General features: G+C 37.0%; 1 protein-coding gene across 1 annotated transcript in view; it reads left to right on the top strand.

The window, feature by feature from the left end:
• The first annotated feature begins 14,660 nt into the window (after positions 1-14,660).
• The window catches only part of LOC133636391 (KH domain-containing, RNA-binding, signal transduction-associated protein 3-like), a 116,114-nt gene continuing 113,659 nt past the window's right edge, over positions 14,661-17,115 (top strand). Inside the window, exons 1-2 of the mRNA XM_062030384.1 lie at positions 14,661-14,691; positions 14,797-14,873. Of these exons, the coding sequence (XP_061886368.1) occupies positions 14,661-14,691; positions 14,797-14,873 (108 nt within the window). The remainder of the gene's footprint in view (positions 14,692-14,796; positions 14,874-17,115) is intronic.

Genomic DNA, 17,115 nt, shown 5'->3' with positions numbered 1-17,115 from the left:
ACAGCCCAGCACATCAGTCATATAACTTGGTACCTGACACATGCTAACTGTTAGCATGCTAACTTTTTTTTGCCTTTTTTGCCGCCGAACGCTCAAGACTCATAACTTTGTACCCGACACATGCTAATGTTAGCATTCTAACATGCTAACTTTTTTTTAGCCAATTTTGCAGCCAAACTCCCAAGACTCATGCGACTTGCTACTTGGCACATGCTAATGTTGGCATTCTAGCATGCTAACTTTTTTAGCCAGTTTTACAGCCCAGCACATCAGTCATATAACTTGGTACCTGACACATGCTAACTGTTAGCATGCTAACTTTTTTTTGCAGCCGAACGCTCAAGACTCATAACTTTGTACTTGACACATGCTAGTGTTAGCATTCTAGCATGCTAACCTTTTTAGCCAGTTTTACAGCCGAGCACATCAGTCATATAACTTGATAATTGACACATGGCAACTGTTAGCATGCTAATATTAGCATGCTAATGTTAGCATGCTAACTTTTTTTTTGCCTTTTTTGCAGCCGAACGCTCAAGACTCATAACTTTGTACTTGACACATGCTAGTGTTAGCATTCTAGCATGCTAACTTTTTTAGCCAGTTTTACAGCCCAGCACATCAGTCATATAACTTGGTACCTGACACATGCTAACTGTTAGCATGCTACCTTTTTTTTGCCTTTTTTGCCGCCGAACGCTCAAGACTCATAACTTTGTACTTGACACATGCTAGTGTTAGCATTCTAGCATGCTAACCTTTTTAGCCAGTTTTACAGCCGAGCACATCAGTCATATAACTTGATAATTGACACATGGCAACTGTTAGCATGCTAATATTAGCATGCTAATGTTAGCATGCTAACTTTTTTTTTGCCTTTTTTGCAGCCGAACGCTCAAGACTCATAACTTTGTACTTGACACATGCTAGTGTTAGCATTCTAGCATGCTAACTTTTTTAGCCAGTTTTACAGCCCAGCACATCAGTCATATAACTTGGTACCTGACACATGCTAACTGTTAGCATGCTAATATTAGCATGCTAACGTTAGCATGCTAACTTTTTTTTGCCTTTTTTGCCGCCAAACGCTCAAGACTCATAACTTTGTACTTGACACATGCTAATGTTAGCATTCTAACATGCTAACTTTTTTTTAGCCAATTTTGCAGCCAAACCCCCAAGACTCATGCGACTTGCTACTTGGCACATGCTAATGTTGGCATTCTAGCATGCTAACTTTTTTAAGCCAGTTTTACAGCCCAGCACATCAGTCATATAACTTGGTACCTGACACATGCTAACTGTTAGCATGCTAACTTTTTTTTGCCTTTTTTGCCGCCAAACGCTCAAGACTCATAACTTTGTACTTGACACATGCTAGTGTTAGCATTCTAGCATGCTAACTTTTTTAGCCAGTTTTACAGCCCAGCACATCAGTCATATAACTTGGTACCTGACACATGCTAACTGTTAGCATGCTAACTTTTTTTTGCCTTTTTTGCAGCCGAACGCTCAAGAGTCATAACTTTGTACTTGACACATGCTAGTGTTAGCATGCTAGCATGCTAACTTTTTTAGCCAGTTTTACAGCCCAGCACATCAGTCATATAACTTGGTAATTAACACATGCTAACTGTTAGCATGCTAAGATTAGCATTCTAGCATAGATGCAAACTTTTTTTTGTGCCTTTTTTGCAGCCGAACGTTTAAGACTCATAACTTTGTACCTGACACATGCTAATGTTAGCATTCTAACATGCTAACTTTTTTAGCCAGTTTTACAGCCCAACACATATCAGTCATATAACTTGGTACCTGACACATGCTAACTGTTAGCATGCTAACTTTTTTTTGCCTTTTTTGCCGCCGAACGCTCAAGACTCATAACTTTGTACTTGACACATGCTAGTGTTAGCATTCTAGCATGCTAACTTTTTTAGCCAGTTTTACAGCCCAGCACATTAGTCATATAACTTGGTACCTGACACATGCTAACTGTTAGCATGCTAACTTTTTTTTGCCTTTTTTGCAGCCGAACGCTCAAGACTCATAACTTTGTACTTGACACATGCTAGTGTTAGCATGCTAGCATGCTAACTTTTTTAGCCAGTTTTACAGCCCAGCACATCAGTCATATAACTTGGTAATTGACACATGCTAACTGTTAGCATGCTAAGATTAGCATTCTAGCATACATGCAAACTTTTTTTTTTGCCTTTTTGCAGCCGAACGTTTAAGACTCATAACTTTGTACCCGACACATGCTAATGTTAGCATTCTAACATGCTAACTTTTTTTTAGCCAATTTTGCAGCCAAACTCCCAAGACTCATGCGACTTGCTACTTGGCACATGCTAATGTTGGCATTCTAGCCTGCTAACTTTTTTAGCCAGTTTTACAGCCCAGCACATATCAGTCATATAACTTGGTACCTGACACATGCTAACTGTTAGCATGCTAACTTTTTTTGCCTTTTTTGCCGCCGAACGCTCAAGACTCATAACTTTGTACTTGACACATGCTAGTGTTAGCATTCTAGCATGCTAACTTTTTTAGCCAGTTTTACAGCCCAGCACATCAGTCATATAACTTGGTACCTGACACATGCTAACTGTTAGCATGCTAACTTTTTTTTGCCTTTTTTGCAGCCGAACGCTCAAGACTCATAACTTTGTACTTGACACATGCTAGTGTTAGCATGCTAGCATGCTAACTTTTTTAGCCAGTTTTACAGCCCAGCACATCAGTCATATAACTTGGTAATTGACACATGCTAACTGTTAGCATGCTAAGATTAGCATTCTAGCATACATGCAAACTTTTTTTTTTGCCTTTTTGCAGCCGAACGTTTAAGACTCATAACTTTGTACCCGACACATGCTAATGTTAGCATTCTAACATGCTAACTTTTTTTTAGCCAATTTTGCAGCCAAACTCCCAAGACTCATGCGACTTGCTACTTGGCACATGCTAATGTTGGCATTCTAGCCTGCTAACTTTTTTAGCCAGTTTTACAGCCCAGCACATATCAGTCATATAACTTGGTACCTGACACATGCTAACTGTTAGCATGCTAACTTTTTTTGCCTTTTTTGCAGCCGAACGCTCAAGACTCAAAACTTTGTACTTGACACATGCTAGTGTTAGCATTCTAGCATGCTAACTTTTTTAGCCTGTTTTACAGCCCAGCACATCAGTCATATAACTTGGTAATTGACACATGCTAACTGTTAGCATGCTAATATTAGCATGCTAACGTTAACATGCTAACTTTTTTTTGCCTTTTTTGCAGCCGAACGCTCAAGACTCATAACTTTGTACTTGACACATGCTAGTGTTAGCATTCTAGCATGCTAACTTTTTTAGCCAGTTTTACAGCCCAGCACATCAGTCATATAACTTGGTACCTGACACATGCTAACTGTTAGCATGCTAACTTTTTTTTGCCTTTTTTGCAGCCGAACACTCAAGACTCATAACTTTGTACTTGACACATGCTAGTGTTAGCATTCTAGCATGCTAACTTTTTTAGCCTGTTTTACAGCCCAGCACATCAGTCATATAACTTAGTAATTGACACATGCTAACTGTTAGCATGCTAATATTAGCATGCTAACGTTAGCATGCTAACTTTTTTTTGCCTTTTTTGCAGCCGAACGCTCAAGACTCATAACTTTGTACTTGACACATGCTAGTGTTAGCATTCTAGCATGCTAACCTTTTTAGCCAGTTTTACAGCCCAGCACATCAGTCATATAACTTGGCAATTGACACATGCTAACTGTTAGCATGCTAAGATTAGCATTCTAGCATACATGCAAACTTTTTTTTTTGCAGCCGAACATTTAAGACTCATAACTTTGTGCCTGACACATGCTAATGTTAGCATTCTAACAATTTTGCAGCGAAACTCCCAAGACTCGTGTGACTTGGTACTTGGCACATGCTAATGTTGGCATTCTAGCATGCTAACTTTTTTAGCCAGTTTTACAGCCCAGCACATCAGTCATATAACTTGGTACCTGACACATGCTAACTGTTAGCATGCTAACTTTTTCTTTGCTTTTTTTGCAGCCGAACGCTCAAGACTCATAACTTTGTACTTGACACATGCTAGTGTTAGCATTCTAGCATGCTAACTTTTTTAGCCAGTTCTACAGCCGAGCACATCAGTCATATAACTTGATAATTGACACATGGTAACTGTTAGCATGCTAATGTTAGCATGCTAACTTTTTTTTTGCCTTTTTTGCAGCCGAACGCTCAAGACTCATAACTTTGTACTTGACACATGCTAGTGTTAGCATTCTAGCATGCTAACTTTTTTAGCCAGTTTTACAGCCGAGCACATCAGTCATATAACTTGATAATTGACACATGGCAACTGTTAGCATGCTAATATTAGCATGCTAATGTTAGCATGCTAACTTTTTTTTTGCCTTTTTTGCAGCCGAACGCTCAAGACTCATAACTTTGTACTTGGCACATGCTAGTGTTAGCATTCTAGCATGCTAACTTTTTTAGCCAGTTTTACAGCCCAGCACATCAGTCATATAACTTGGTAATTGACACATGCTAACTGTTAGCATGCTAAGATTAGCATTCTAGCATACATGCAAACTTTTTTTTTTGCCTTTTTTGCAGCCGAACGTTTAAGACTCATAACTTTGTGTCTGACACATGCTAATGTTAGCATTCTAACATGCTAACTTTTTTTTAGCCAATTTTGCAGCCAAACTCCCAAGACTCATGTGACTTGGTACTTGGCACATGCTAATGTTGGCATTCTAGCATGCTAACTTTTTTAGCCAGTTTTACAGCCCAGCACATCAGTCATATAACTTGGTACCTGACACATGCTAACTATTAGCATGCTAACTTTTTTTTGCTTTTTTTGCAGCCGAACGCTCAAGACTCATAACTTTGTACTTGACACATGCTAGTGTTAGCATTCTAGCATGCTAACTTTTTTAGCCAGTTTTACAGCCGAGCACATCAGTCATATAACTTGATAATTGACACATGGCAACTGTTAGCATGCTAATATTAGCATGCTAACGTTAGCATGCTAACTTTTTTTTGCCTTTTTTGCAGCCGAACGTTTAAGACTCATAACTTTGTGCCTGACACATGCTAATGTTAGCATTCTAACATGCTAACTTTTTTTTGTAGCCAATTTTGCAGCCAAACTCCCAAGACTCATGTGACTTGGTACTTGGCACATGCTAATGTTGGCATTCTAGCATGCTAACTTTTTTAGCCAGTTTTACACTCATATTACTTGGTACCGGACACATGCTAACTGTTAGCATGCTAAGATTAGCATTCTAGCATACTGACGTTAGCAAGCAAACTTTTTTTTTGCCTTTTTCGCAGCCGAACGTTTAAGACTCATAACTTTGTACTTGACACATGCTAATGTTAGCATTCTAACATGCTAGCTTTTTTATCCAGTTTTACAGCCGAGCACATCAGTCTTATAACTTGGTACCTGACACATGCTAACTGTTAGCATGCTAACTTTTTTTTTGCCTTTTTTGCAGTCGAACGCTCAAGACTCATAACTTTGTACTTGACACATGCTAGTGTTAGCATTCTAGCATGCTAACTTTTTTAGCCAGTTTTACAGCCCAGCACATCAGTCATATAACTTGATAATTGACACATGCTAACTGTTAGCATGCTAACTTTTTTTTGCCGCCGAACGCTCAAGACTCATAACTTTGTACTTGACACATGCTAGTGTTAGCATTCTAGCATGCTAACTTTTTTAGCCAGTTTTACAGCCGAGCACATCAGTCATATAACTTGACACATGGTAACTGTTAGCATGTTAATATTAGCATGCTAATGTTAGCATGCTCACTTTTTTTTGCCTTTTTTGCAGCCGAACGCTCAAGACTCATAACTTTGTACTTGACACATGCTAGTGTTAGCATTCTAGCATGCTAACTTTTTCAGCCAGTTTTACAGCCCAGCACATCAGTCATATAACTTGGTAATTGACACATGCTAACTGTTAGCATGCTAATATTAGCATGCTTACGTTAGCATGCTAACATTTTTTTGCCTTTTTTGCAGCCGAACGCTCAAGACTCATAACTTTGTACTTGACACATGCTAGTGTTAGCATTCTAGCATGCTAACTTTTTTTAGCCAGTTTTACAGCCCAGCACATCAGTCATATAACTTGGTACCTGACACATGCTAACTGTTAGCATGCTAATATTAGCATGCTAACGTTAGCATGCTAATTTTTTTTTGCCTTTTTTGCCGCCGAACGCTCAAGACTCATAACTTTGTACTTGACACATGCTAGTGTTAGCATTCTAGCATGCTAACTTTTTTAGCCAGTTTTACAGCCGAGCACATCAGTCATATAACTTGACACATGGTAACTGTTAGCATGTTAATATTAGCATGCTAATGTTAGCATGCTCACTTTTTTTTGCCTTTTTTGCAGCCGAACGCTCAAGACTCATAACTTTGTACTTGACACATGCTAGTGTTAGCATTCTAGCATGCTAACTTTTTCAGCCAGTTTTACAGCCCAGCACATCAGTCATATAACTTGGTAATTGACACATGCTAACTGTTAGCATGCTAATATTAGCATGCTTACGTTAGCATGCTAACATTTTTTTGCCTTTTTTGCAGCCGAACGCTCAAGACTCATAACTTTGTACTTGACACATGCTAGTGTTAGCATTCTAGCATGCTAACTTTTTTTAGCCAGTTTTACAGCCCAGCACATCAGTCATATAACTTGGTACCTGACACATGCTAACTGTTAGCATGCTAATATTAGCATGCTAACGTTAGCATGCTAATTTTTTTTTGCCTTTTTTGCCGCCGAACGCTCAAGACTCATAACTTTGTACTTGACACATGCTAGTGTTACCATTCTAGCATGCTAACTTTTTTAGCCAGTTTTACAGCCCAGCACATCAGTCATATAACTTGGTACCTGACACATGCTAACTGTTAGCATGCTAACTTTTTTTTGCCTTTTTTGCAGCCGAACGCTCAAGACTCATAACTTTGTACTTGACACATGCTAGTGTTAGCATTCTAGCATGCTAACTTTTTTAGCCTGTTTTACAGCCGAGCACATCAGTCATATAACTTGGTAATTGACACATGCTAACTGTTAGCATGTTAATATTAGCATGCTAACGTTAGCATGCTAACTTTTTTTTGCCTTTTTTGCAGCCGAACGCTCAAGACTCATAACGTTGTACTTGACACATGCTAGTGTTAGCATTCTAGCATGCTAACTTTTTTAGCCAGTTTTACAGCCCAGCACATCAGTCATATAACTTGGTACCTGACACATGCTAACTGTTAGCATGCTAACTTTTTTTTGCCTTTTTTGCAGCCGAACGCTCAAGACTCATAACTTTGTACTTGACACATGCTAGTGTTAGCATTCTAGCATGCTAACTTTTTTAGCCTGTTTTACAGCCCAGCACATCAGTCATATAACTTGGTAATTGACACATGCTAACTGTTAGCATGCTAACTGTTAGCATGTTAATGTTAGCATGCTAACTTTTTTTTGCCTTTTTTGCAGCCGAACGCTCAAGACTCATAACTTTGTACTTGACACGTGCTAGTGTTAGCATTCTAGCATGCTAACTTTTTTAGCCTGTTTTACAGCCGAGCACATCAGTCATATAACTTGGTAATTGACACATGCTAACTGTTAGCATGTTAATATTAGCATGCTAACGTTAGCATGCTAACTTTTTTTTGCCTTTTTTGCAGCCGAACGCTCAAGACTCATAACGTTGTACTTGACACATGCTAGTGTTAGCATTCTAGCATGCTAACTTTTTTAGCCAGTTTTACAGCCCAGCACATCAGTCATATAACTTGGTACCTGACACATGCTAACTGTTAGCATGCTAACTTTTTTTTGCCTTTTTTGCAGCCGAACGCTCAAGACTCATAACTTTGTACTTGACACATGCTAGTGTTAGCATTCTAGCATGCTAACTTTTTTAGCCTGTTTTACAGCCCAGCACATCAGTCATATAACTTGGTAATTGACACATGCTAACTGTTAGCATGCTAACTGTTAGCATGCTAATGTTAGCATGCTAACTTTTTTTTGCCTTTTTTGCAGCCGAACGCTCAAGACTCATAACTTTGTACTTGACACGTGCTAGTGTTAGCATTCTAGCATGCTAACTTTTTTAGCCTGTTTTACAGCCCAGCACATCAGTCATATAACTTGGTAATTGACACATGGTAACTGTTAGCATGCTAACTGTTAGCATGCTAATGTTAGCATGCTAACTTTTTTTTGCCTTTTTTGCAGCCGAACGCTCAAGACTCATAACTTTGTACTTGACACATGCTAGTGTTACCATTCTAGCATGCTAACTTTTTTAGCCAGTTTTACAGCCCAGCACATCAGTCATATAACTTGGTACCTGACACATGCTAACTGTTAGCATGCTAATATTAGCATGCTAACGTTAGCATGCTAACTTTTTTTTGCCTTTTTTGCCGCCGAACGCTCAAGACTCATAACTTTGTACTTGACACATGCTAATGTTAGCATTCTAACATGCTAACTTTTTTTTAGCCAATTTTGCAGCCAAACTCCCAAGACTCATGTGACTTGGTACTTGGCACATGCTAATGTTGGCATTCTAGCATGCTAACTTTTTTAGCCAGTTTTACAGCCCAGCACATCAGTCATATAACTTGGTACCTGACACATGCTAAATGTTAGCATGCTAACTTTTTTTTGCCTTTTTTGCAGCCGAACGCTCAAGACTCATAACGTTGTACTTGACACATGCTAGTGTTAGCATTCTAGCATGCTAACTTTTTTAGCCAGTTTTACAGCCCAGCACATCAGTCATATAACTTGGTACCTGACACATGCTAACTGTTAGCATGCTAACTTTTTTTTGCCTTTTTTGCAGCCGAACGCTCAAGACTCATAACTTTGTACTTGACACATGCTAGTGTTAGCATTCTAGCATGCTAACTTTTTTAGCCTGTTTTACAGCCCAGCACATCAGTCATATAACTTGGTACCTGACACATGCTAAATGTTAGCATGCTAACTTTTTTTTGCCTTTTTTGCAGCCGAACGCTCAAGACTCATAACGTTGTACTTGACACATGCTAGTGTTAGCATTCTAGCATGCTAACTTTTTTAGCCAGTTTTACAGCCCAGCACATCAGTCATATAACTTGGTACCTGACACATGCTAACTGTTAGCATGCTAACTTTTTTTTGCCTTTTTTGCAGCCGAACGCTCAAGACTCATAACTTTGTACTTGACACATGCTAGTGTTAGCATTCTAGCATGCTAACTTTTTTAGCCTGTTTTACAGCCCAGCACATCAGTCATATAACTTGGTAATTGACACATGCTAACTGTTAGCATGCTAACTGTTAGCATGTTAATGTTAGCATGCTAACTTTTTTTTGCCTTTTTTGCAGCCGAACGCTCAAGACTCATAACTTTGTACTTGACACGTGCTAGTGTTAGCATTCTAGCATGCTAACTTTTTTAGCCAGTTTTACAGCCCAGCACATCAGTCATATAACTTGGTACCTGACACATGCTAAATGTTAGCATGCTAACTTTTTTTTGCCTTTTTTGCAGCCGAACGCTCAAGACTCATAACTTTGTACTTGACACATGCTAGTGTTAGCATTCTAGCATGCTAACTTTTTTAGCCTGTTTTACAGCCCAGCACATCAGTCATATAACTTGGTAATTGACACATGCTAACTGTTAGCATGCTAATATTAGCATGCTAACGTTAGCATGCTAACTTTTTTTTGCCTTTTTTGCAGCCGAACGCTCAAGACTCATAACTTTGTACTTGACACATGCTAGTGTTAGCATTCTAGCATGCTAACCTTTTTAGCCAGTTTTACAGCCCAGCACATCAGTCATATAACTTTGTACTTGACACATGCTAGTGTTAGCATTCTAGCATGCTAACTTTTTTAGCCAGTTCTACAGCCGAGCACATCAGTCATATAACTTGATAATTGACACATGGTAACTGTTAGCATGCTAATGTTAGCATGCTAACTTTTTTTTGCCTTTTTTGCAGCCGAACGCTCAAGACTCATAACTTTGTACTTGACACGTGCTAGTGTTACCATTCTAGCATGCTAACTTTTTTAGCCAGTTTTACAGCCCAGCACATCAGTCATATAACTTGGTACCTGACACATGCTAACTGTTAGCATGCTAATATTAGCATGCTAACGTTAGCATGCTAACTTTTTTTTGCCTTTTTTGCCGCCGAACGCTCAAGACTCATAACTTTGTACTTGACACATGCTAATGTTAGCATTCTAACATGCTAACTTTTTTTTAGCCAATTTTGCAGCCAAACTCCCAAGACTCATGTGACTTGGTACTTGGCACATGCTAATGTTGGCATTCTAGCATGCTAACTTTTTTAGCCAGTTTTACAGCCCAGCACATCAGTCATATAACTTGGTACCTGACACATGCTAACTGTTAGCATGCTAACTTTTTTTTGCCTTTTTTGCAGCCGAACGCTCAAGACTCATAACTTTGTACTTGACACATGCTAGTGTTAGCATTCTAGCATGCTAACTTTTTTAGCCTGTTTTACAGCCGAGCACATCAGTCATATAACTTGGTAATTGACACATGCTAACTGTTAGCATGCTAATATTAGCATGCTAACGTTAGCATGCTAATATTAGCATGCTAACGTTAGCATGCTAACTTTTTTTTGCCTTTTTTGCAGCCGAACGCTCAAGACTCATAACGTTGTACTTGACACATGCTAGTGTTAGCATTCTAGCATGCTAACTTTTTTAGCCAGTTTTTCAGCCCAGCACATCAGTCATATAACTTGGTACCTGACACATGCTAACTGTTAGCATGCTAACTTTTTTTTGCCTTTTTTGCAGCCGAACGCTCAAGACTCATAACTTTGTACTTGACACATGCTAGTGTTAGCATTCTAGCATGCTAACTTTTTTAGCCTGTTTTACAGCCCAGCACATCAGTCATATAACTTGGTAATTGACACATGCTAACTGTTAGCATGCTAACTGTTAGCATGCTAATGTTAGCATGCTAACTTTTTTTTGCCTTTTTTGCAGCCGAACGCTCAAGACTCATAACTTTGTACTTGACACATGCTAGTGTTAGCATTCTAGCATGCTAACTTTTTTAGCCTGTTTTACAGCCCAGCACATCAGTCATATAACTTGGTAATTGACACATGCTAACTGTTAGCATGCTAACTGTTAGCATGCTAATGTTAGCATGCTAACTTTTTTTTGCCTTTTTTGCAGCCGAACGCTCAAGACTCATAACTTTGTACTTGACACATGCTAGTGTTAGCATTCTAGCATGCTAACTTTTTTAGCCTGTTTTACAGCCCAGCACATCAGTCATATAACTTGGTAATTGACACATGCTAACTGTTAGCATGCTAACTGTTAGCATGCTAATGTTAGCATGCTAACTTTTTTTTGCCTTTTTTGCAGCCGAACGCTCAAGACTCATAACTTTGTACTTGACACGTGCTAGTGTTACCATTCTAGCATGCTAACTTTTTTAAGCCAGTTTTACAGCCCAGCACATCAGTCATATAACTTGGTACCTGACACATGCTAACTGTTAGCATGCTAATATTAGCATGCTAACGTTAGCATGCTAACTTTTTTTTGCCTTTTTTGCCGCCGAACGCTCAAGACTCATAACTTTGTACTTGACACATGCTAATGTTAGCATTCTAACATGCTAACTTTTTTTTAGCCAATTTTGCAGCCAAACTCCCAAGACTCATGTGACTTGGTACTTGGCACATGCTAATGTTGGCATTCTAGCATGCTAACTTTTTTAGCCAGTTTTACAGCCCAGCACATCAGTCATATAACTTGGTACCTGACACATGCTAAATGTTAGCATGCTAACTTTTTTTTGCCTTTTTTGCAGCCGAACGCTCAAGACTCATAACTTTGTACTTGACACATGCTAGTGTTAGCATTCTAGCATGCTAACTTTTTTAGCCTGTTTTACAGCCCAGCACATCAGTCATATAACTTGGTAATTGACACATGCTAACTGTTAGCATGCTAATATTAGCATGCTAACGTTAGCATGCTAACTTTTTTTTGCCTTTTTTGCAGCCGAACGCTCAAGACTCATAACTTTGTACTTGACACATGCTAGTGTTAGCATTCTAGCATGCTAACCTTTTTAGCCAGTTTTACAGCCCAGCACATCAGTCATATAACTTGGTACCTGACACATGCTAAATGTTAGCATGCTAACTTTTTTTTTCCTTTTTTGCAGCCGAACGCTCAAGACTCATAACTTTGTACTTGACACGTGCTAGTGTTACCATTCTAGCATGCTAACTTTTTTAGCCAGTTTTACAGCCCAGCACATCAGTCATATAACTTGGTACCTGACACATGCTAACTGTTAGCATGCTAATATTAGCATGCTAACGTTAGCATGCTAACTTTTTTTTGCCTTTTTTGCCGCCGAACGCTCAAGACTCATAACTTTGTACTTGACACATGCTAATGTTAGCATTCTAACATGCTAACTTTTTTTTAGCCAATTTTGCAGCCAAACTCCCAAGACTCATGTGACTTGGTACTTGGCACATGCTAATGTTGGCATTCTAGCATGCTAACTTTTTTAGCCAGTTTTACAGCCCAGCACATCAGTCATATAACTTGGTACCTGACACATGCTAAATGTTAGCATGCTAACTTTTTTTTGCCTTTTTTGCAGCCGAACGCTCAAGACTCATAACTTTGTACTTGACACATGCTAGTGTTAGCATTCTAGCATGCTAACTTTTTTAGCCTGTTTTACAGCCCAGCACATCAGTCATATAACTTGGTAATTGACACTTGCTAACTGTTAGCATGCTAATATTAGCATGCTAACGTTAGCATGCTAACTTTTTTTTGCCTTTTTTGCAGCCGAACGCTCAAGACTCATAACTTTGTACTTGACACATGCTAGTGTTAGCATTCTAGCATGCTAACCTTTTTAGCCAGTTTTACAGCCCAGCACATCAGTCATATAACTTGGTAATTGACACATGCTAACTGTTAGCATGCTAAGATTAGCATTCTAGCATACATGCAAACTTTTTTTTTTGCCTTTTTTTTGCAGCCGAACGTTTAAGACTCATAACTTTGTACCTGACACATGCTAATGTTAGCATTCTAACATGCTAAAAATTTTTTAGCCAATTTTACACTCATATTACTTGGTACCGGACACATGCTAACTGTCAGCATGCTAAGATTAGCTTTCTAGCAAACTTTTTTTTTTTTGCCTTTTTCGCAGCCGAACGTTTAAGACTCATAACTTTGTACCTGACACATGCTAATGTTAGCATTCTAACATGCTAACTTTTTTAGCCAGTTTTACACTCATATTACTTGGTACCGGACACATGCTAACTGTTAGCATGCTAAGATTAGCTTTCCAGCAAACTTTTTTTTTTGCCTTTTTCGCAGCCGAACGTTTAAGACTCATAACTTTGTACCTGACACATGCTAATGTTAGCATTCTAACATGCTAACTTTTTTATCCAGTTTTACAGCCGAGCACATCAGTCTTATAACTTGGTACCTGACACATGCTAACTGCTAGCATGCTAAGATTAGCATCCTAGCATACTAACGTTAGCATGCTAGCTTTTTTTTTTTTGCAGCCGAACGCTCAAGACTCATGTGACTTGGTACTTGGCACATGCTAATGTTGGCATTCTAGCATGCTAACTTTTTTAGCCAGTTTTACACTCATATTACTTGGTACCGGACACATGCTAACTGTTAGCATGCTAAGATTAGCTTTCTAGCAAACTTTTTTTTTTTGCCTTTTTCGCAGCCGAACGTTTAAGACTCATAACTTTGTACCTGCCACATGCTAATGTTAGCATTCTAACATGCTAACTTTTTTATCCAGTTTTACAGCCGAGCACATCAGTCTTATAACTTGGTACCTGACACATGCTAACTGCTAGCATGCTAAGATTAGCATCCTAGCATACTAACGTTAGCATACTAGCTTTTTTTTTTTGCAGCCGGACGCTCAAGACTCATAACTTTGTACTTGACATGTGTTATTTTTAGCATTTTAGCATGCTAACTTTTTTTTTTTTTTGCCAGTTTTACGGCCGAGCACCTCAGAGTCATACGACTTGGTTAAAATAGAGCCCGGACCTAAACCCAATTGAGCATCTCCGGAGAGCCCTGAAAATGGCCATTTAACCTTGCATCATTCCTAAGAAGACTGTACTGGCTCAAAAGGTGCTTCTACTGATATTTACATTTTTATTTATTTTAATAATTCTGCGAAAATGTCTCCAATTCTGCATTTGTCTGTCAAGATGTGCTGCTGAGTAAAGAAATGAAAATGAACGTTGACGTCATGACTTGGCGCGCACTGCCGTGTTTACGGAAGTAAACATGACGTCACGACTTGGCGCGCACTGCCGTGTTTACGGAAGTAAACATGACGTCATGACTTGGCGCGAACAGCAGTGTTTACGGAAGTGAACCTGGCGTCACGGTTGCGACGTCGCGCGCACTGCCGTGTTTACGGAAGTAAACGTGACGTCATGACTTGGCGCGAACAGCCGTGTTTACGGAAGTGAACATGGCGTCCACTCTCGTCGGTCTCAGTTCAGGTGCATTTGTGGGCAATTTCAAGGGTTTTGTGTGACTAAAGTCAACATTTTTTAACCGAACAATTGCGCGTAGAAGTTAGAGGACAAGCATTTTGTCTCTGGTAGTTCCACGGGATATTTTGCTTGGATGTTTCTGCTTGAAGAGCGAGTGTGTGGGCGAGCAGTCGGAGACAAAAGTGCCGGTGAGTTCCTAAAACATTTGATTTTTCACCTCTTTGTTGTCAGCTATTTATTTTATAACCGTCTATTTTTAACGAATAATCACCACGCTTATTAGTAATGTGCGATACCAGTGATTTTCTTTCCGATACGATCCGTAAAAGGGCTGGTATCGGCGATACCAATCCGATACCGATACGTTGCGCCTGCTAAAATTTCAAATAAAATTGTGTTTTCAAAGGATAAAATATCTATATAAAAAAACTGCAATAAAAATGTAAGTAAAAAGAGCAAAACCTCAAAATGGGTAAAAGCTCAGAATTTGAAACTAATAATCAATAATAATGTACCTAGTCACCTATAACACAATGTTTTGTCTTTAAATGTCGATAATGTCTGTTTATAGATTTATTTATTTTTTATTCAAAAAAATATGAAAATGGCCATCCCATACTTAACATTTCAGAATGCGGCCCTCGGTTTAGAGGAGTTTGGACACTTTGTGTGTGCGTGCGTGTAGAAAATGGATGGATGTATATATGTATACTATATATGTATATTTGTGTGTATGTATGTATATTTGTGTGTATATATGTATATTTGTGTGTGTGTATATACAGTATATATGTATATATATATATATATATATATATATATATATATATATATATATATATATATATATATATATATATATATATATGTGTGTAAAAATGTATATTTGTGTGTGTATATATGTATACTGTATATATATATATGTATATTTGTGTGTATATGTGCATAATTGTGTGTATATATATATATATATATATATATATATATATATATATATATATATATATATATATATATATATATATATATGTATATTTGTGTGTATATATGCATATATGTATAATTGTGTATATATATATATATATATATATATATATATATATATATATATATATATATATATATATATATATATATATATATATATATATATATATATATATATACAGTACAGGCCAAAAGTTTGGACACACCTTCTCCTCATTCAATGTGTTTTTTTTAATTTTCATTTTCATGTGTATATATGCATATATGTATAATTGTGTATATATATATATATATATATATATATATATATATATATATATATATATATATATATATATATATATATATATATATATATATATATATATATATATATATATATATATATACAGTACAGGCCAAAAGTTTGGACACACCTTCTCCTCATTCAATGTGTTTTTTTTTTATTTTCATGACTAGACATTGTAGATTGTCACATCAAAACTATGAATTTGTTCAAGTACATGTGGAGTTATGTACTTAACAAAAAAACAATAACTGAAAACATGTTTGATATTCTTTTTTTCTTCAAAATAGCCACCCTTTGCTCTGATTACTGCTTTGCACACTCTTGGCATTCTCTCCATGAGCTTCAAGAGGTAGTCACCTGCAATGGTTTTCACTTCACAGGTGTCATGATTTTGATGTGACAATCTACAATGTAAATAGTCATGAAAATAAAGAAAACTCATTGAAATGAGAAGGTTTGTCTAAACGTTTGGCCTGTACTGTATACATATATATATATATATATATATATATATATATATATATATATATATATATATATATATATATATATATATGTATGTATGTATGTATGTATGTATGTATGTATGTATGTATGTATGTATGTATGTATGTATGTATGTATGTATGTATGTATGTATGTATATATATATATATATATATATATATATATATATATATATATATATATATATATTTATATATATATATATATATATATATATATATATATATATATATATATATATATATATATATATATATATATATATATATATATGTGTATATAAAACCTTATTAAATTGTAATTATTCAAATATTTTAAGGTAGAGGTGGACAAATGCATTATATTAATGTGAATTAGATTATAAAATGAAATAGAATATAATATTTTATTTTATAACATATTAATGTTATTACATTTAGTCAAATAATAATACATGAAATGTATTATTACTTAAGTATAATTCATTAGGTATATATATTGTTAAGAAGTAGCCACATCTTCCTGAGAGCCACAATCCCCTGTAGTTAACATGAGTGTATTGCGTAACAGGACGATTTATTTATTTGAATTGTTTTCCCCTGAAAGCAATAAATGAAAAAGAAATGTCCACTGCAGAGGACGGGTTAAATAAGCAAGAAGGCAGGTCC

Source organism: Entelurus aequoreus, linkage group LG20 (genome assembly GCF_033978785.1).
Source record: "Entelurus aequoreus isolate RoL-2023_Sb linkage group LG20, RoL_Eaeq_v1.1, whole genome shotgun sequence".
NCBI classification, from domain to species: Eukaryota; Metazoa; Chordata; class Actinopteri; order Syngnathiformes; family Syngnathidae; genus Entelurus; species Entelurus aequoreus.
The sequence above is the reverse complement of the archived record's forward strand: the minus strand, read 5'-3'. Positions and strand labels throughout refer to the sequence as shown.